A 22,497-nucleotide genomic window follows, 5' to 3' on the forward strand; every position below is an offset into this window, starting at 1 on the left:
AGACCACCACCCAAAACACACTTGGCAGACCAGAAAATAATGTCTATCTTCATCTTTACATTGAAACATTCATCTTTATGCTGAATTTCATCTCCAAGGACAACATGGTTCCCATACCTGCCAGTGTCAATCTGATTTTATGGTTTTTCAAATATTCTAATAAAGGCTTAATTTTTTGAAAAACGACTCACATTCTTCTAACTCTACAGCTTCTCCCTCATTAGGGCAGAAAGAGCGCATGGTGAACGCTTCTATTGCTGACTTGGCAGAGACCTATATGCCCCCTCCCCCCCCCCCCTCCCACCACCACCAACGCCACTCTGACAACCAACACCAGCAATTACAAAGGAAGCAAGTTAAACCACATCCACCTTGGCTGCAGTTTTTAAGATTCCTATAGGCTTGTAAAAGTTCTTGGTTTTTAGCTGCATTCCATCATCAGTGTGCCCGGACTCAGGCCATCACATCCCAGGTCACTTTTAACAACGTCTACTGTGAGCGCAGGCCGAAGCTCAAAACCACTGGCCAAGGACGAGAGTTTTAGTAGGAATCTCTGGAAAAGAATTCCCGGAAAAACTGTGGACACCACTCTTTATCAGCTCGTCCACACCACTAAGGGGATGAATCTTACACGCTGTCATCTCGACCCAGAAAACAGAGGCTCTTCAGGACCTCAAGGACACCTGGAACCTAGAGTTTCTTTATTACTGCGTTCACGCGGTAGTCTGGCTACTTACAGGTATAGAGGCACACATTTGATTTCATTGGCCTGAAAATAACGATGAGATCAAATACAATGTTTTCACCTGTTCCTCTAACTGTCTGTCAGACAGGAGTGTGCCTGGTACTGCCTCCTGGTCTTCCAGCTCCCTGCTTAACTATGACATGCTGTTAACATCCATGCATTCCTGGTCAAGACAGCGCTACTAAAGCGCTCCCTCTTGTTATTTCCTGCTGTGGTTCAGAAGGAGGAAGTGAGCAGGGCAAGTTATTGATATCATCTGTGCCCAAGATAGGTGGCCCAGAGAAAGCCTGTTGAACCGCCACAGTGTACTGAACCAGACATAGCAATGTGAGAAACTCACTTTGGAAACATGTTGAATACAATGACAAAGTCAATAACACACAAAACGGAAATATTATGCGAATACTTTATTATCAATGTGTGAATGGTGTTAGCTTTTTGTCTGGATATTAATAGTATATGAAAACTATACACCAAAACCAGGATCATCCTATTTTTGCTGTATAATTTCTCAAATTGGTAATGGAAGATTCTTTATCTTTATATATATTTATATATATAATATATATAAGCCAAAGTGCATTTTCCGTTTTTTTCCTTTTGTCCATATACACATTGCACCATACATAAATAATTACATTGTAAAAATCCGTATTTACAAGTATAATATATATTTCATATAATATATAAAACTTTATATTAAATCTAGGTAGATGATATTTGGGATAGTTTGTGGGGTCCGTGTAAAGGCTGGGTGTTATCTGTGGTTGCTGAGCAGGATCTCCAGCCAACAGGGGCAAGAGGTGATGAACTGTCTAGAATAGCAGGGGCCCCAGCCCTTCGCAAAGCTGATCCGCACGCTGTTGGGGTCGTAAGGTCCGTCCAGGAGGTCGGGGTCTGTGGTGTGCCTCAGGAGGCAGGAGCGCTCATAGTCAAACACCTTGATGGAGTATCCCGGCATCACCTTGCGCACCACCAGCGTCCTGCTGTTGGGCACGTCCAGAGTGGGAGAGTTGACGAACACGGGGTGCTCGCTGCGGTTGTACGCCCACACGCCGTCGGGCTCCTTGCTCAGGAGGATGCCGTAGCCGATCTTGCCCCGCGTGCGCTGGACGGTGCTGCTCCGCGGCTCCAGGCTGAGCTGGCCCAGGCAGAAGCCCGTGCCCTGAGGTAGATCGTAGAAGATGCTGACCGAGTGGTCGTACACGGTGTAGAGGCGGCCCACGCGTGTCCGGTGCTCCCAGTATGCCACGTTGCACCAGTGGCTCTGCTTAGGGGCGTCAGGCGACATACTGGCATCTAGAGGAGACACAAGGAGACAGGAACATGAGTATTTACATAACAAAACAAAGATCAGCGAGATGGGAGAGTCACATTGGGGTACATGGGGTTCACCCATCATCTTGTTGAGTTCAGAAGATCTCACCTCTATGATTACAAGATGAGATATTGTACAACAAATCTAAACCCCCCCCCTTCTCCAACACACACACACCCCAGAGGTTGTTATTGATACCTTACGATATGGGAGATGCTGTAAGGTCAGTCAGACCTGTGACTAGGACCCTGTAGTTTGTCCTCATTGCCTCAAGGGGGCGCTACACAGAAACCAGAAACTGACCATTCCCTAACCACACCACTGTTCAGTGCTGCCAGCCTTGTCAACGACTTACAAAGCTCCTGATTAACTAGGCCAACCACAAACAGTGGTCCACCAAGAATTCCAAACATGGTCTATGTTTCTTTAGAGTGATGTCTGAAATCGATGGTGTTTACAGTTTCACATGGGAGGTTGTATAGGACACTGCTAATGCACACATCTGAGAGGCAACTCATGACGGAAACACCATAACACAGTAGGACTGCATCTCACTCTCCCTGCAGTAAATCTGCCGGTTAATTCCAAAGTCAGGCACCAGGCTGAGACCCATTCTCACTGCCATCCCAGAGTATATATGCCAACAGGCTGCTCTCCCCTGGACGAGGCTGAAACAAGCCTTCCCAGTGTGGATAAGAACTGTACGGGAAGGAGGGTAGGAGAAGGAGTGAGGGCTGTACGGGAAGGAGGGTAGGAGAAGGAGTGAGGGCTGTACGGGAAGGAGGATAGGAGAAGGAGTGAGGGCTGTACGGGAAGGAGGGTAGGAGAAGGAGCGAGGGCTGTATGGGAAGGAGGGTAGGAGAAGGAGTGAGGGCTGTACGGGAAGGAGGGTAGGAGAAGGAGCGAGGGCTGGACAGGAAGGAGGGTAGGAGAAGGAGTGAGGGCTGTACGGGAAGGAGGGTAGGAGAAGGAGTGAGGGCTGTACGGGAAGGAGGGTAGGAGAAGGAGTGAGGGCTGTACAGGAAGGAGGGTAGGAGAAGGAGTGAGGGCTGTACAGGAAGGAGGGTAGGAGAAGGAGTGAGGGCTGTACAGGAAGGAGGGTAGGAGAAGGAGTGAGGGCTGTACGGGAAGGAGGGTAGGAGAAGGAGCGAGGGCTGTACAGGAAGGAGGGTAGGAGAAGGAGTGAGGGCTGTACGGGAAGGAGGGTAGGAGAAGGAGTGAGGGCTGTACGGGAAGGAGGGTAGGAGAAGGAGTGAGGGCTGTACAGGAAGGAGGGTAGGAGAAGGAGTGAGGGCTGTACGGGAAGGAGGGTAGGAGAAGGAGTGAGGGCTGTACGGGAAGGAGGGTAGGAGAAGGAGTGAGGGCTGTACAGGAAGGAGGGTAGGAGAAGGAGCGAGGGCTGGACAGGAAGGAGGGTAGGAGAAGGAGTGAGGGCTGTACGGGAAGGAGGGTAGGAGAAGGAGCGAGGGATCAGAGAGAAGAGCACCGGGACCTCCCATCCATCTCTTTCCCCTTTCCTCCTCAGAAGGGTTTGAATGTGGAGGGGTGCCTCTTCCCCACCTCGCCTCTGCTCCCCAGCATTCCTGGAGGGTGGGGAAGGAGGGGAAGGGCGGCGTGCAGGGAGAGAGCCAGACAGGGGGTCCCCCACCCCCATCCCGCTGCGGGCCGAGGGATGGCATTCAGCTCCCTGACAACTTAGCACAAGCCCGTGACCCCCTGACCCCCCAGCCTTCATGCTATCAGCTCCCATTAACTCACACACAGAGTGATGCCATTATTTTGCTTCACAGAGTCTATTGGCGAAGAGGATTTAAAGCCCGGGCCTGTGGCCCCATTCCTTTCACTCTCTGCTTTCAGGGCTTAATGACCGCCCGCCCCATTAACAAACGCCTTTAAGGTGGAGCAACGTCGACCCACACAGCAACAAACGTCCTCGCTTACCGTCCGTCGTACTAAACTATCTCTTCTCTCCTGAATGACCTGCACTAGAGAAGTTTACACAAAGATTAGGAAAACCATTGAACAAACCGTCAGAGACAAAAAGCCCTGGTAGTTCACAGCTTACGAAGGGTTAAGAGAGAGAGAGAGAGAGAGAGAGAGAGAGAGAGAGAGAGAGAGAGAGAGAGAGGAGGAAGGGAGGGAGGGAGGTAGGGGGAGTGAGAGAGTGAGGTAGGGAGGGCAGGAGGGAGAGAAGGAGCTGCAGACAGGCTCTCTGTGTGTTTGCGCACACACTGATGGCTGAAATGACCCCCTCTCTTCAGGGGCCCCCACATGCATGTGCCATTAGTGAATTCCACACTCCAGCTCCTCCACTCTGAGGTTTTACTGCCTCACGGCTCAGACACACAAAGAACAGCTTCAACTTGTTTATGGCCTGCTATTGTCTCTTATCAAATGGAGCCCACACATCAAGGTAAACTCACTTTGAAACTGTGCACACATACACAAAGGCCAAATGGCCTCTATCTCCTCTCGGTGAGAGGAATAAAAACTGTTTGGTCAACAGTATCTAGTTTTCACACATGGTCCGGAGAGTGGAACCTTTCCAACCAGAAGCTAAGGAACAGGAATAAAGAGGACAAAGGTTAGCGATGTAGTCGATGCTAAGCTGCGAAACAATGTGCAAAAGACAAGCCAGTCCTTTTCCTGTGGCTGTGCACAGCCTACGTGCACACATGAGTCTGTCTGAACCGAGAAGAACATCAGTCTGTGTTTGTGTTTTTTTGAGCGTGTTTTTTTTACTGAATGTGTGTTTTGGCTAGAATCTGTCTAGCTAAGCAGCAACGTATGTGTTTGTGTCAGGGAGAAAGGGGGAGGGAGGGGGGGGGGGGTGATGTGTGTGTGTGTGTGTGTGTGGGGGGGGGGGCTATGAGGGGGTAACTCATTAGAATCTCCTTAACAAAACAGTGCCATCTCTCCTCCTGTGCACCCAGTTTGGACATAATTACCACAGCAACTATGGCCCTTCACTGCTCCCCACACGGTCACTCGGTTTTCGTTCTTTTTATTTGTCTTCATTTCTTTAGCTCTCTCTTTATTTTGATTACACAAAACGCTGGTATCCTTGACTCAGGTTAACCATCAATGACATATTAAACAAACTTGTCTCTAATGTTTAATCAAAGTTAAATGCAACAGTGAAATGACAGTTTGGTCCAAAAACTCAATCCCAACTCAGCCCTGGGTCTAGAACAGCTCCAAACTGCAACACCCAGACTCAGGCTGCAGTGGAGAACCGCAGGGATCCATGTGTTCAAGCTCCAAAGAGGACCACTTGAGGAGGAGCATGGAGAGGCTGGGACCAATTACCCCGCTCTGCATCCATTTAACCCTGTCACCTTATAAAAGCTCCGTTTACCCATTAGAAAAGTAGCCCATGTTATTATTGTTATTAGATTCTCAAAAGCCTCTCCCCTTAGCGTCAGTCAAGACAGAGACACCAGTTCTGTGGTGAACAGCACTTCCTCTTCCTGTGCTCAGCCTCCAGCCCAGCTCTGACCTCAGCAGTCAACACACACACACACACACACACAATACACACACTCAAGTCTATTCCGCCTTGTAAAAACGGATTCCAAAAACTTCACGTCAATGTTAATGTCAATGTGATTAAATAATCTAAGATAATATGTCAACATATACTGAAAAGCAAAGAAACAAAACTAGTCATAACCTAAATGTTGACACCCTGGCTATCGTTGTGGCAGTGATAAAACTGTTCTGTATTAAAAAAAAAATCTCCAGGTTTCCAGGTACAGGTAACACAATGGCAAATTTGCTGTCATCCATAAAACCTCTCTCTCTCACACACACACACACAGACGGACAGAGAGAGAGATAGAGAGAGAGACACACACACACACACACACACACACACACACACACACTTAGGCTTCACAATAAGGTGCAGTTCTGCACGTTTGCATTCGCACGTCCCACACGGCAAGGCACAACTGCACGGCAAACAAAGATATTTCTCCAACAAGGAGCGTATAGTGGGCAATGTTTAATTTCCACAACAGAGGGAGATCTCCATGGAAACAGCTACAATTTCAATGTCTCCCCAGCCGTCTGCTTGGGGATTTAGCAGTATCAAAGTCAGGCCATCAGACCTGATAACAAACATCAGCTTTGTTACATCTCAAAAGCAAACAATGACACACTTTTGAAATTAAAATGTCAGATGACACTGTACTGCTGCACATACGTTTGAATTTCTCACTCAAAGTTGAATGAACTGAAACTTGGATCCGATTGTGGATCTGATGTCACGATGGAATGTTCAGAAGCCAAACATGAAGTCAACTGAAAAGATGACCCCGGTTCGACTACAACCTGATGTCTCGTGAGCGCTCACATGTTTCTGAGTGCAGAACAACCTTTATTTCAACCCGGCAGACCACTGCTTAGAGTTTTAGGAATGCCAATCTCCAAATCTCTGTTACTCCAGGTTCAAGCAACAGTAGGATCATCCCTACCGACTCGCTCCACAAAGTCAGGAGTGTCTCAATGGCAATCCTTGATTATCATCCAGTAATGCTTTTAAAGGAGGCCTTAAAAGAAGAGAACCGGTGGGATCTAGGGGGGTGGCTGGGAGGATAAACACTGCTTGGGTGCCTTCTAGTGAGATTAATTAGAGGGAGAGCTTCATGGACAGCCAGACAAACAACGGCTTCCCCTCAATGCTAACATCGCCCCAATGAACTCCAGGGCCACCTCCATTAAGACTTCATCTCCCATAATCCAGGGTAGAGCAAAGACATAAACTCATTCCTCCACGCTCGCAGAGGGAACACTGTTGCAAGGCCCTTTAAACCAGAACGGCCGAGGGGAGGAGAGAGGGAGAGAAGGACGAGGGGGAGCGGGAGTCTCTTATCCTGTGCCAAGGATTAGATTCCCTTCCAGCTATTAGACTGTACCACTGAGCTGACAGGCAGAGGGGGGTTTGTCTGAGGTATCATTGTGTGCGCATGGGTGCCTATGTGGGTGTGTGTGCGTCTCTGTGTGCACGTAGGACTCAGGTGAGTGCATGTCCGCGACCGTGCCAGCAGACACGCACTGCCGAGGGGCCGTGCGGGTGGAGATTTAAGGTGAACCAAACTTTGTCACAGTCCGGTGCGTTCCCGGGGAGTCGGCTCGGTGCGATTCAAGTTTGTATGACAAGAAGCAAAACTGCAAAAGTAGAAACATTATCTCCTGTCCAGTCCTCCCGTGCATGAGTGTGGTGTGATTCTGCTTCTACGGACTAGAAGTACTGCAGGCCAACTCACAACTGCCAACAGACCACAGTCAGGCTGGCGTCTCTGCTATCTCCGCCATCGCAGTTGGCTTTATCAGACACGCTAACTGGAGCTGCTCTTTATGTCTATGGATTTATTTTTTTCTCCCAGACTCTGAACTTCCTCTGCACGAATAGAGAGAGGGAAAGAGAATTATAGAGAAAAAAGTGGGTGGGAGTAGGTAAAGAGAAAGACAGAATGAGATAGAACAGAAAGAAAGAAAGGAAGGAAGAAAGGAAGGAAGAAAAAAAGAGAGAAAGAAAGAAAGAAGGAAAGAAAGGAAGAAAGCACTAGAAGGACAGGGTATGTTTTGGAAGTTAACTGTAGGGATTACCCAGGGTGGAGCAGGCAAGAACCAACTCATACAGCCACCATCAGGCCTTGTCACAATGAGCAGGCTCTACATTGTCATCAGTTTCCTCTACAGATCCCCTGGTTCTGTCTGGGGGTCTCCTTGAAGAAGGAAAAGAGCTGCACCCTGGATACAAGAACTAACAGAATCCATAAATCAAATCGATGAACACGAGAGGGTGTAAAAAGCCCAGGAAACTACAGACGCTAATATGGAAGGAGCCGTCTGGTCTTGAGGAGCGAGGGGCCGCCGCTCTCCACGAGAAGGTTCTCCTTTTTCAGGAGGAAGAGAATGTGCAGTTCATTTCCTCTAAGTTTCCTCCATGGCTCCCGACAGCATTGCAGACACTGAACATGAGTAGCCGGGGGTGCATGGCGGGGGGATGGAGAAGGAAGAGCAGCTACTACCAGCGGAGGAAGGGCCCAGCGAGAACAAGCAGCGAAGCAACCTGAGGCACTGAACACTGAAAGAACATCCTTCTGGGTGGTTCTGTCCTCAACACCCCCTTCCTTGGTGAGTAATGTGTGTGTGTGTGTGTGTGTGAGATGGCGTCTGCCTGTGCATGTGTGTTAGAGGGGGAGGTTAGGACCAAGTGGGCTACAGCGTCGCTGTAGAGAAGACCCTGCACATTCCTGAGCTTGCCCCGCCCCCAGTACCTCCTAACTTCCTACTCTGGTTCAAACAGACGGGGGGAGGGGGGATACACGTTCCCTGGTCCCTATAACTTCTCCAGTGTATTCAGGGACGTGTTCCGTTCACTGGGCTCCCACATTATGTGTAAAACAACATCACTGTGTTCAACCAACACTGGGAATGAAAAAGTGAAGCACAAAAATATATGTTTTTTTATTTGTGCAGACTTGGGCAACACGGTACATCAAAGTTCCAATTACTACCATGTACTAAAATAGTGTATCTACAGTCAAAACATGGTAGGTACAAGGTTGTTACAAGTGTAAGAAGGTGAGAGGGGGCGTTGAGGTATGGTCATCTCACGCCAAACCTTTTATAAAACTTGAGAGCCCTGTATTAGTATAACTATAGTTACATGGTAGTTAATGTAACCTTAATGTCAAATGTTACCCAAACTTTTCATCTAACAACACCCATGGATGGTGCTTGACTATCTTGTACTGCATGAAGTTAGGAACAAGGATTAAAAGTTTCCAAGACACAGAGGGGTCTCCACTCTCAGGAAGGGAAACCAGCTATGTTAGGCTACATACTCCTGCAACACTGATTACTTGGTTTCAAGTGAACAATAACAAGGAACTACATTATTACAACTTATATTAGATTGACTAATTTAAGCTGAAAGGCCCGTGTTTGGTTACCATTGGTCAGGGAGGTGGAGCAACTATGATAGACATGGTCACTGTTCAGACAATGGCTCACTATTGATCGGCCCAGTGGATCACAGTCTGTGAGGAGAATGTGTTCTGTCAGGATAATGTGGCACGAGAGTTTCTGTTTCAATCACAACACTCTGCGCTGTAAGCCACACTCCTCCAGCATGGGCACCCAGACACCGGCTGCCCAAACAAAGACAACTGCCCCCTCCCCAGCCACGCCCCCCTCCCCTCCCTCCACCCCCATACCCCCCACCCCCTCGGCAACTCTGACAACTCTCCGACTTTCTTCAGGAGAAAGACGTTCATTAAAAAGGCAGGAGTGAACATTTCCAATAATTCATAGAGTCCTTCCCTGTCAACATCTGCAAAGAATCTAGCCGCTAAAGGGAATGGCAGGATTTCATTAAGTAAATTGCGCCCTGGCAGTGACTGAGGGGGAGAGAGAAGAAGCCACAGCCAGCGATCTAATCTAAACCGTACCCAGAAACACGACAGCCTGACTGCACGTATTCCAGGCTGCTAAGCCAGGAACTGAGAAAGCCACACCAACACTAAATAAGTGAAAACACACACAACACAAGCGGAGATACGAATACACTGACAGCAGCCAGAGTGCAATGCTAATATGTGTGCTAACTAGTTCATTTCCAAGGTTTGTGAGTGACGTACGTAAAAGTGGGTACAAAGACATATTTTCAATTAACCACCGGTGGAGACATTTAACTATATTCATTCTTTGATCGAGATTTAAGTACTGTTTGGTCAGGCCATGACATTGAGTGCACAGCAACATGCCTGTGCAGTTCTGGAATAAAGCGGGAGTGGGATAAAGCCGAGATCGGATTGTATGTTCCCACAGAATGACTCCTCCTTAGACACAGACCGCAAAGGACACAGAGTTCATCAGCAACTTCATGTTTCTTTTCTGTTGTCACTAGACAGTCAAGGAAGATTATGGTTCACGGCCGAGATCAAAGGGTTAGAGCAAGGGTGTACTTTGATGTGCTTCATGTAAGTACACGGTGAGGGACGGGGGGGGGGGGAGGAAGGGGTGGAGATATTCATTACATACTTTTATGAAAGTCTGGAGGAAAATATGACGGTGTGAGTATGCTGGCCCTGATGTGTGTCCTGTCACACCGGGTGGGGAGGGCAAGAGGCCAGGACTAGAACCACAGGGTCTCACATCCACACACACACACCAGTCCTGCCTGCCTGCCTGTGTTTCTGGGTGCAGGGCTCATGTGGAGATGACATGGGCCCCTACAGCTAATCCACACACAGCATTCTGGAGGCTGAAAGAATGCGCTGGCTATTATGAGTTTCAAAAATACTGACTCGCGATAGGTTGAGGCAGTACTGTCAATTCTCCTCTGGGGAAGAAGGGGGGGGGAAAAAAAACAAGTCTTAAATCTATTTTCGCCGGCAATCAGACCACAGGCCTAAATCATAGCTGGCCATTGCTCGCTGCTCTCTGGATTTATAATTGTGGGGAGAAAATAAAAGCCGCCTCCGGGACGGCCCCGGTCTTCCGGCGCTCGCCCTCTGTTCCCGGGCGAGGCCGGGGCCAGCACGTTCACAGTGGACGCCTCAAACGGGGTATTGTTCCTCTCTCTCAGCCTTGAGAGGAGGTGCACTAAAACACTAAACTAACAGTTGGACATTCCGTTCATATTTAATGGCATTGCACGTTCTTTATTTGTTGCCATAACCCCGTGCCTCGGGGCCGAATGAATGGCGCTATTGGAAGGAGGCTGGCACTGTGCTGAGTGTTTGTGTGTGTGGTGGTGGTGGTGGTGGGGAGAGGGGGGTCGAGGGGAGGGGGGGTGTTGGTGGCAGCATGTTGCGGAGATGGCAACATCAGCCTTCCTAGAGCGCAGGGCAGGATCACCTCTCTGTGTTTGCAAAGGGAGAATATGGGATAAAACGAATAGCCTAAGGAAACTCTTTTGGGGGGGGACTAGTTTGGTAACTCGACAACCGTGTATGTTACTAAGATTAAAAATAAACACGGGCCACCCTATCCTGTTAGTACAGTATACCGTTACAAAATGGCCCTCAGTCGAATAACAGTTTAACCACAGTCTCCCAGAGCACACGCCAGCAAGCATATACAGCCCAGATAAACCCTATCTCTATCGAAACCTGACATCCACCTCAGAGGACTGCAGCTGTCAGCTGCCAGCACTGGCACCACACATGGCTGCCAAAGAGGACAAATAAATAGGCACCTGGGCAGCAGAGCCAGTTACTGTTGACTTTTAAGGGGGTTTCAGACTCTTGTCGGTCTGCAGTGCGTTAGCATGGCTGTCATTCCTCCGGTAGAGGTCAGATGACCTCACCAGAACCAGTGCTGCCAGGACAGGTCTGGCACAGCTTCCCTGCTAAGCTCACAATAAACACATACTAAAAACAATCAGGGTGTACCTTTCCCTCTACGTTTTTAGTCCACGAGGTTGTACCGATAAATGACACAGATCAATTCTCTCTGGATGTGGAAAGAGAGACTTCTGTCTTGCATTAAACCCGATACAGAACAGACAGACCGGCCGGTCTGGTACAGAACAGACCGGCCGGTCTGGTACAGAACAGACAGGCCGGTCTGGTACAGAACAGACCGGCCGGTCTGGTACAGAACAGACAGGCCGGTCTGGTACAGAACAGACAGGCCGGTCTGGTACAGAACAGACCGGCCGGTCTGGTACAGAACAGACAGGCCGGTCTGAGTAGGTCTCCGGCAGACAACACTCCGATCAAACCAAGCCTCTGTGACATCTTGAAATGCTTACAAAACTCAAACGACCTGGAGAGCGAACAAAAGATCCTGATCTGACATTCACAAGATATCACGGCTGTTCTATTTGGAACAGCCGAGAGACAACGGCACGCGTTTACAAAGGCATATAGAACGACAAATAGCCTAAACCAACTCATGTCTAATTTGTGACACGGTAACTCCAACATGCACACCCCATAACGCACATTAATGAAGGAATGGGGTGTGGCACAAACATCTGACAACAAAATCTGTATTGCTGATACTACACACTAACAATGCTGAGAAAAGGAAAAACATAAAAAAGGCCATATCTCTGTTATCACTGGGTCTCGAATTTTTCGGTGTGGCTTATGTAACGGGAAACGGCAGCCAGCCCCCCCAGGACAGGAACAGATACTTGAGCGAGAGGACTTACTCGTCCAGACCCCTTCCCCACCGTAGAGCACAATAACCCTACCAGGATGTACCACTGCACCCCTCCCCCCACACAGCCCAAACTGGACACCACAAACGTGTCAGAGGGGCTCCTGGCTCCGGGCCCCCGAGCCGCTGGCCTTCTCTTCAACATTCCTCAGTCTCCCCCCACCGTCAAAGGGGCAATTCACCACCCTGCGAGACTGCTACAAAACCCAGGCAGCTTTTTAAAACAGGATGTTTGTCTGGGGCCTCCTTCCCCTCAAATAAACAATCCGCAAAACCTGATTTCTGGAGGCTGGGTGGAAGTACTCGAGTCACATTATTTCCACATCCCGTCTCCTGGAGCACTGGGACTCCTGAGGGAGTGTGGGCGGGCGGGCAGGCGCTGGGCAGGCTCTGGGCTGCGGTGGAAACCTGAGGCCATGTGCCAGGCTGCAGGGGGAGGCCGGCTTGGGCTGCACCGCACTGGGGTCTGAGCTGGCAGGCTGGCAAGAGTGGGGTGGGGTAGGGGGTGGAGGATGGGTGGAGGGTTGGGTTGTTCCATTGCTGGGCAGAAAGGACATGGGACAAGCCGAGACAGTCACTCAGAAGGGCCATATGTGTGCTTTTGGACTGAACATCACCAGGGCATTAAAAAGCTATGATTTCATCGAATATTTGATTGATTGTCACAATACAAGGGGCGATGATCGTTTGCAGTCAGTGGTTAGTTGCAGCGTGAGATGATGTTCAACAAACATTGTTAGCATGTTACCTTGATCCCCTCAACCCGTTGGCTTTGCATTTGGGTGTGGTGTAAGGATTTATAGATGATATCACCCAATCATCCCGGTTAACCTCAGCAGTGACAAAACAGAGAGGCACTTCAAGCCGAGTACTGAACTCCGGAGTTTACAATATACATTAGTCTAAACTTAGGAGACTTACATGACATCTGAAGCGCAATCAGTATATTTTTCAGAAGGATATGTGCAATGTACCAAAGTTGCACAGCCAGACTGAAGAATCATATCCCTCCAAAGCCAGATCCTCATTTATGGATCCAATCCAATCAGCTTTAATCAAGAGCAGCATCACATGCTTTGATTACACTATTTAATTGTTTCATGCATTTCAACTGTGTTTGACACTCGCGCACACACACACACACACACACTGGCTCCCCAGGACCGGCCAATCAGACGTGCTGTGATCAAGTTGATCTGGCTCTCTGACAGCTTCCAGACAAGTGTGCATATGTGAATGTGGGACATGTATGTATGTCTAGATCTACATATATATATAGATCAACTCGCTTCGCCATTTGGTTCATCTCAATGAGATGTCGACAAATCTGCTGCTCAGTATAGGATACTGTAGTCCTCACCAGATACAGAAGTCCTTCTCTATTTATCTACCAGTCTCGTTCTGCCTGGAATAACAAGGGCTCGATATCACACTGGACCACTTCACCACCCCCTGTCTAGGACAGAGGACGCCAGCAAGACGACAGGGGAGAGGAGAGTAGTGTTACTGGACGTCAGCCACGCTGCTACCTTCTCGTGATGTCCCCTCCCAGGCCTCAGAGACCGCTCTGCCACGCTGCTACCTGCTCGTGATGTCCCCTCCCACGCCTCAGAGACCGCTCTGCCACGCTGCTACCTGCTCGTGATGTCCCCTCCCACGCCTCAGAGACCGCTCTGCCACGCTGCTACCTGCTCGTGATGTCCCCTCCCAGGCCTCAAGAGACCGCTTGGTATCCTCCGTGTCTGGCAACCTTCAATCTTTTCATCACTTCCTCTCATAAGTTCCTGCTTTCTCAGGACAGGAGAGGAAAACAGGGAGGTCAGGGAGGACGGTGGCTGTGTGGGGCTCTCCGATTGGCCCTCGCGGGTACTGGCTGTGTGGGGCCCTCCGATTGGCCCTCGCGGGTACTGAGTTCACTCTCCCAGCTCCACAGTCTCGCAGCTCCACAGACACAGGCTCGTCTCGTCACACTCGCAATCGGGTGGGGACAGATCTGCGAGAGAGTGGCGCTATTTCCTACAATGATCTCACCTCCAACCAGCAAGATTGTGTACCAGGGATGTGGTATCGACGAATGTCATTGGGTTGGTTGAGGACGCATCCTCTGATGTCTGAGGAATGTGGACCCGCTGGAGCCAGATGAAGACATATACACTGAACACAAACACGCTGGACAGGACCGACCCAGAGCTTTGCTGCATATTCGAGACAATGTCGTGTTTTCTTCTCATTCTTCTTAAACAGAACAAGAATGCTCAAACTGGAAGTGATTACTTTAATCTAACTATACCGTAACTCTATTACCACGCAGCATCTAACTAAAACGTTACAGCCGTCTTGAACCCCATCTCAGTTCAACTCACATCTCTGTCACCGCTCTCATCTCCTGCCGGAGTAACCAGAGGGGTTGTAATCAGTAATGACAAACATAAAGAGGCCCTGAAGTCATAGACAATGTGATTGACATAATAAAGTAAACGTGCAAGGGTTGGAAACCACCCCCTCAGACAGTCATACAGGAAGCAATGAGACCTGCTTCAAAGAACAATCTTCTGATGTGCACACGACCAGGCCCGGGCCTGAGGAAACAGGTGTGAAAGCGGACATAAAGTCCGGCACATTCCCTCACAACATATCATTGAGCATTCAGGGGCAGCACGCTCATCTGCTGGTACAGGCAGATGGCAATGTCTGGTTACAGCCACTCTCCTATGAGGTGGTAGTATTATTATATCCAGGAAATGTGGAAGGAAAACTAAGCCTGATGTCAATGCCTCAACGTGAGGACATTCGATGAAAGAAAGAGACAAACTAATTAGGAAATGAGATAAGTATATTTGTTGCCTTGAATGAAGCTTGAATATCCCTTGAAGCGGTGAAGCAGGATTATCTACCAGGCCAACCAGTTCGGATATGTTCATCTTTGTTTGATGGAGTAGAATGCTTCCAGTGGGGTTTTTGCATTGCCCCAGGCTGCACTTTGTAGCTACCTCCCACCCTGAGCCCCCAAGCACTGCCCTTAAGAGATGTACTTGTTCCTGCATGACGGTAGAGAGACAACTCCAGTTATAGCCTTCTCTCTCCCTCTCTCCCTATCTCCCTCTCTCTCTGGCCATCTTGTCTCTGAGCAGTTGCCAATTACAGAAGAGGAGGTCAGACAGGGGATTCACAGTCCCGGTCATGTATAGGTTGGCAATATAAGCTAAATAGGAGAATATAACTAACTGCATTATGTACATTACGAGAGGACAGGCCAGGCTGTGTAGAGTAAAGCCTCATGGTTGCTGTGGAACATTGACCTCTCTAAACAGTCCCCCACCTTCCTCCCCGGCTTGTCTCGAGGTGGGTTGGGCTGGTCGAGATCTTGTAAAGATCTTGTAGTCTGCCATATGTAGCGCGGCCCTCCTCTACAGGCTGCAGGAGGAGCATGTCACATCCTCTGTGCCAGCAGCACGGGGGGAGGAAGTAGAAAGCCAGCGCGTCTGGATTCTCCCTCCTCACCACAGTCTCACAGGAATTGTGGTGCGCGCTCTGACAAGCCCCTCATTTGTTGACTCAGGGAGTGTCACCGGGCCATGGTGAAGGGGAGGCGGGGTCTTAGCCCAGACCCGGGCATGAAGCTAGGTTCCACCGGCTCCATACTTCACTGCCAGGTAGCCATGTCAACTGCTCAGTGTCCTGGCCTTTGAGGCCCCCGCAGCCCTGAGCACAGGAAATGCTGCTCCAGCAAGCCCCAAAAAATGAGAGCTCTGATACTCAGTTCGGCGCTAACCTGATACTGTGCATGCACACTGAGGTTCCAGTTTTAAGAGAGGCATGTTGACTCTTTTCCATGAGAAGGGAGTGTTTCATTTCAAATCAGAGGACAGGACTGTTTCTCCTCACTTCCTTTGGTGTGGCCCCTTTCGCAGGAGCAGCTCCACTTCCCAGCCCACCCCTCCCTGCAGCCCACCCCTCCCTGTAGCCCACCCCTCCCTGCAGCCCACTTACAGCAGGCTAGAACTCTGTTTGGTGTGTGTGTGGGGGTGTGTGTTTCTGAGCGAGCTTGGATCTTATTACAGTTTGATCCCACTCAAATATTTCTGAAAGAAAAACAGAGAAGGGGAGGCCAGCTCTATGGCCATTGCGCACGCCCCACTGAACCTCTGCACCACTCACAATGAAACCTTTATCTCCACCGCTCACACTGCTCCTAATGGCCTTTAATGAGGAGGAGTAAAGCACAACATCAAAACCGAATTACCTGCAAAGTTTGCACATTTATCCAAACACACTCAATGCCAGTACAGTACGGATCGACAGAAAATAACTTCTTTATCCTGGGCTTGGTTTAACTATTTCAGAGCCAAACAGGCTGACGCAATACTGGAGGAAGCTCTGGCAGTTCTGTAACTTATTATCCCTGATTCTAAATATGTGCATTCAGGGTGAGCCAAAGGAGGGCTGTGATAAGAGTATGATTCATAGCACCTATTATTCAGGCTTAAAGTTGTACGCACAAAAACACACACACACAAGCCACCAAACACCAAAAGAGGCAACATATTTCGCATAAACAGGGAGCTCTCTGTTTGCCGTTCTAATTTCATGGTAAACCGAACCGAAAATAGCTAACTTTGCTGTTTCTTGCCTTAAACATTTAGACACATTCTCGTTCCTTATTGCACCAGTAGACAGCAATTACTGTGTTATGCTTATCTTCCGATATACCTACTTTATGGCGTATTACATTATGCAGCAGGTTTTCAGCAAAGTCTACTGTGAGTGAAGGAGAATTTAAAGCCTGGTGGCATCAGAGGAACAAAACTCACCTGAAAACTCCCCCGGAGTGACGTTCGGAGAGCTAGCCACCTCCGTTTCAGTGTAAGACAATGTGGAGTCTGACAGATCTGCGGAGAAAGAGCAGAGCGACTGAGCCTCTCATCTCCTGTCACAGCTCCTTCCCTCAGCTCTCATTAATCACTACAACAATGAACGGATCTCTGCTGATGCATGCGCTCCGCTGAGGGACATGGCGGCCCACAGCCACCTTTACTCTAGTAGTAGGTTCCAAAAACACAAATTTCTATTCACACCGACATTAAAACAGCTCATCTCAGTGAACCTGAAGCTAGCCCTGAAGCTAGCCCGCACGCTAGCCCGGACGCTAGCCCGGACGCTAGCCCACCAACCCAAGTCGTACCAGTAGCCATGCTCCAGCAGCCAAGCAGAGAACACTGGAGCCTTCTGGTATGCTGACACTGTCCTCTAACAGGACCCAGCACAGACCCAGTCACTGGGCCTAATCAGGATTGATACAGTTATTATTGTTGTTTAATTCCTTCTCCTCCTGTACTTAAGCTGTAGATCCAACCACAGTACCCTCGGACTCTCTGGTTGGATGATAATGCCTGATGACAATGCCTAGTCACAAATAATTTCGCTAACGATCATGAATATGATACGTTGTGTTATTGTGATTTCACAGGTATAACATATACCTTTACAATTATGAACCAGCCCACACCCAAACATTTGGTTTTGAATGTAAGACACCGAACATCAGATAAATCAAGGTCATGATGATGATGTTTGGTGATGCTCTCTGCACCTTCTTGACTTACCCAGTGGCTTGTGTTCTTCATTGGGGAAAAGCCTTGAATATGGCGGTGGGGGTGACTCTGGAACACAAAACATGTATGTCAATAAACTGGATGATCAGTCCTCATCAATATGATACTGTAGATGTGTGCACTGTGGTTTCTGGATGGGTCATTCCTTTAACAGAAACTTCCTGAACTGTTACTGTACTGTAAACAATGTGCACGAGCAGCGTGAGATGTTTTAGACTCAAACTACTCACAATGATCATGTCGGCCATTGTTATATAATTTGCTTCCATACCATGGTCATAAATAAAAAGTGACATGCTCAGAGTTTATGTGGTGCCTTGTGGTACTTGAACTATGGTGGACGGTTTTGAATTCAAACCAAAACTGAGACAAGGTTTCTAGTAACTGTTATTTTATAATGGAAGTTAAAAAACATTCTAATGGATATAAGTTCAATTTTGCAGACACTGATTAAAAAACTCAATGATCTATTTTTTGGTTTTAAAGATTGTTGATAGAGGTGCCAAGTGGTGGAGCATAAAGTATGTATTTATGAAGGGTTGGTGAAGAATGTCTGAATTAAACATATGAAATGGTTTGACACAGTGTTCTTCTCAACATATAAGTGAATTAGTACAGTTCTATCCTTGTTAAGAAAGTCAAGAGTCATTATGGCTGCCCAGTTCTAAATAGGCTTAATGCACTTAGTTTGTCCTGGTTTCGTCATAGCTCTCTGTTCAAATCAGTTCAAGTGCTAAAAAATTAAACAACTGAACAAGAAAAGAGAAATCCAAAGGCTTTGTAAACAGTGTCGTTCGACTTGGCCACATCTGTATTTCCAGCACTGTGAACATGATCTCCAGTCTTGAATTGAGGGGAAAAACTAAAAAGAAGGGAAAACTACAAAACGAAGGGAAAAACTTTATACACGCACTGACCTCGCCTACAGAGACGAGGGAAAAGAGAAAAGCACAACAGCAGTGGGTACTTTAAGAGTGGCGGCAGTAATTGCCAGGATCCAAACTCAGTCACTCAGATACACAGCTATTCAGTCTGGCGCCAGTAGTATGCAAACTGTATATTACCACCACTCCTCCACCTAAATAGCATGAGGGGACCTCCTTAGGACAAAAGGGCTTTTAAAGCGCAACTTGAAACTGATCTCATTTCAAAGGCATAATGCCAGACCAAATAAAAGGAAGAAAAGCAGTTTTGTTCATTTATTTGTAAGTACTTTTACCTAACATTCAAACTATAGCTTTTCCATAAACTCTGTTTAAATGTATTGTTAGTAAATATACTCATTTAAATCAAAGTAAAAAAACTAGTAACAAATTACCACCATGGACATTTAGGCTATCAAACTTTGCTTACATTTTGCTGAAATAGTTACATACTATTTATCAACCCTACATCTAAAAATGATCGAAACCAGAGATTAGATTTCTGATTTGTAGGCCCCTTTCCTGAATAGCATGAAAGAAATACCAGCTCTATGGGGACATGCATGAGCGCAAGTGAGCTATGTCTACTACGAGCAGGAGTCCCAATAAGGGATACCAGGCCTCTACCGCCAATCATAACTCATGTTCCTGGAGGTGAAAAAGGCCGACAGAATATCCTATCCTTCTCTCAGAAACAACTATTTTCCATTCCCCTTCTGTAATCAATCAAAAGAACAAAAATCTGAAGAAAATCATCACATGGATGAACAAGACCAACTATTAATTCTAGTATCCTCTGATATGTGATTTTTTTTTAAGGGCCTGTTACAGCCAACTGGCTGTACTGGTCACGGATGTTATGGAAAATTCAGACGCCGTGCCAGGAGGGCGACAGAAATCCTGAGTCTCACATCTACACACACGATACCACACGTGGTCGGGGGGGGGGGGGGGGGGGGGGGGGGTCAGCAGGGTCAAGTGGCCCAAGGTCTAAGGTCTACCAAATCACAAGTCTAACCCTAGCAAAACATTGTCTATCTAACATAGTCTGCTCATACTATACTATTAACATTTTAGATACTAAAAGGACACAGCAATTAAGACATTTGCTTGATACATTGCATATCCAAAGCATACACACTACATGCCTTGCTATATCTCCTTTGCTAACTCATCTGCCAAAGAGCCAAACCCTCAAGGATAAGCTTTCACATATAAACATGCTTCACTAAGTGAGTTAACTTATGCTCCTAGCACAGATCAATGTCAAGGATACACAAGTGCATGTTTGGCTTATTGAAGATGTGTTGGTATAAGAATTGTCACTATGTATTACATAGATAGGAAATAGATGAATTAAGCATGGATTCTGTGATGACAGTCTAGTTCCACTCAAACTCATGCAAAGGTTTAGGTTCACTTGTAAAGTACATTGCAATAGTTTGAACAAGCAGACCACTTCCTAACCTGCACGTACATGAATGTGTGCTTTAGTGTTACTGGTCCCCCTCCCCTGGGTTGTCTCAAATTTACCCTGACCTACTTCCTTCAATCCAAACAAAGTGAGATGATTACTGTTCACTGTGTCATTTGAACGACCCCAGTAATCAATAACCTACTAATTTCAAGCAAAAACTGACCTTCAACCCCTCTACTAAATATATACTAATCTGCTGTAGACCGTGTGTAATAGTTTTATTAACAGTACTATTTTCCATCAAAGGCCGCAAACAGATTACCATCACGACAATTACAAAGCAGCAATGCTCGAGAGAAGAGTAAATCACAGGTTAAAGGAAACATATACATTCATTACGGATGCCTACATAATATCCAAAGCTCATGATTAAAAAGAAGAGAATGGCGGAGGAGGCCAAATGAGTAAGTAGGCTAACAGGCTTACCTGGCCCACACAGTCGACTGTAGTGATAGGGGTTGCAGCATACCGCTGGACTGTCCAAAGATCCAAAACTCTTACACTCACAGAGTGGCTTGAGCTGGGCAGAGTGCTGAAGGTCGGACCAACGGTACAGTTTACAGGCAAGCAGTTGAGGGGATGCCATATGACCGCCGAGCCTCAGCTCTGCCCGCGACACCATGACACAGTCGCTCGGCATCCCGCCTCTGGACTCCACAGCCTCCAATAAGGCATCCAGGGTTTTCTCTTTTAGTCTTTTCAAAAGAGAATATGTAGCAGTTTTGAGATCGTGCTCCAACACCGTGCGTGGCTTTGTTTCCTGCGCCTCAGAAGAACCAGTGTCCCGTGGCCGGAGGTTCCTCAGCACGAAGTGACATGACCCGAGTTCCATTCTGTGGGCCGTCTCTGGACCTCGAGATTCAGAGTGGTCCCTGTCCTTAAATAAACAGCATGTTACTGTTCTGCATTCACTGTCCTGTATGGAGCGCGGACTTCCCTGGTCCTGGACACACACCGCACCCCCATCTTGGTCCGCTGTGACCCCCAAGCCGCTGCCATCAGCGGGGTTCCGGGTACACACTCCCCCTAAGTCCCCTACAAGCGACCCGCTAGGGGTCATCGGTCTGAGCTCCGTTTTGGGAATTTTCTCTGGGTTGTTGCCGAACAGATCGTCCCTACACCCCTCGCTAGATTTGCCATTTCCATCATCCCCCTCTTTATCTGGAATCAAACGGCTTCTCCAGAGTCGCCGCACAAGACCTGAGCGTTTCGTCCTGAACATACGACAATTTGAAAATCTATATGGGTTTTATTCTTGTTCAGATCTCCGAGTATTATAGATACTTGTAAAGTCGTCGTTCAACATTAATGTTTGTTGAATGCCGTGCAGAACATGCACAGCCGTCTGATGAACATTGGTAACCAAACCGCAACATCAGATACGAGGCTATATTGTTGCATCTAAAACAACAAACTGCCTCAATAAATGCACAGCAACATGGAAATCAAAATGCATTCATGTAAGAATCTTGTCAAAAGTCAGCAAAATTGTCACTTGTAATCCGTGGTCGTTTCGGAATGATTTGTTCATATGTTCGCTACGACTCTAAATGGATAACCAATGCTGTCTAAATGATAACATAGCGTTTTAACTAGGTAATAGTGACAACAATTCTACAAAGATAGAAAATCTAACGCACTTGTAGCCAATTAGTTTGGGACTTTGAAACACCATGTAAACGTAGTGTATAATTTTAAACCGGTACCAAAAACATGAAATAAGATATTTCACTTAAGCTACTGAATCCCGAGAAAATTCTCTACAACCACGATCCCTGTAGTCTTCCAAATATCTCAGCGCACTCCTTCAACAATCCCAAAATATCCATGTGAGCTGAAACTAGAAAATGATCAATCCCTGGGCTGAATTGCGCTCCCGATTCCGTGTTCAGATCTAGTCAAACTGCAGCCTGGAAACCTTTCTTTCTCCGTTTCTCTCTTTCTTTTTTTTTCTTTCGCTGGCTCGCTCGCTCGCCCTCTCTCTCTCGCCTCTCTCTCTCTCTCTCTCTCTCTCTCTCTCTCTCTCTCTCTCTCTCTCTCTCTCTCTCTCTCACACACACACACACACACACACACACACACGCACACACACACACGGGGCCCCCGAGGAGAGCGATGGAGCCATTGGCTGACTACCATCATGTGCTAGTCTAGACACTTTGGCGGCTGTGAGCTGCACTGATTGTTGCGCAAACAAGGTTTCAAGTTTCTTAACTCTTAAAGGCGTAACATCCACT

At 47.7% G+C, this 22,497-nt stretch overlaps 1 protein-coding gene across 2 annotated transcripts; it reads right to left on the reverse strand.

The window, feature by feature from the left end:
• Positions 1-1,121: 1,121 nt before the first annotated feature.
• Positions 1,122-22,152, reverse strand: smad6b (SMAD family member 6b). 2 transcript variants are annotated; one of them, XM_067235174.1, is made up of 4 exons: positions 20,687-22,152; positions 17,852-17,908; positions 17,060-17,137; positions 1,122-2,044 (listed from the first exon to the last, which is right to left on the reverse strand). In XM_067235174.1, exons 1-4 carry the CDS (start codon positions 21,480-21,482, stop codon positions 1,503-1,505), a joined length of 1,473 nt encoding a protein of 490 aa, XP_067091275.1. In that variant the 5' UTR covers positions 21,483-22,152; the 3' UTR covers positions 1,122-1,502. The 2 variants fall into 2 exon arrangements, with proteins under 2 accessions (XP_067091275.1, XP_067091276.1); XM_067235175.1 differs by lacking the exon at positions 17,060-17,137.
• Between the last annotated feature and the right edge of the window lie 345 nt (positions 22,153-22,497).

This window comes from Osmerus mordax, chromosome 4 (genome assembly GCF_038355195.1).
Source record: "Osmerus mordax isolate fOsmMor3 chromosome 4, fOsmMor3.pri, whole genome shotgun sequence".
In the NCBI taxonomy this organism is placed as follows: Eukaryota; Metazoa; Chordata; class Actinopteri; order Osmeriformes; family Osmeridae; genus Osmerus; species Osmerus mordax.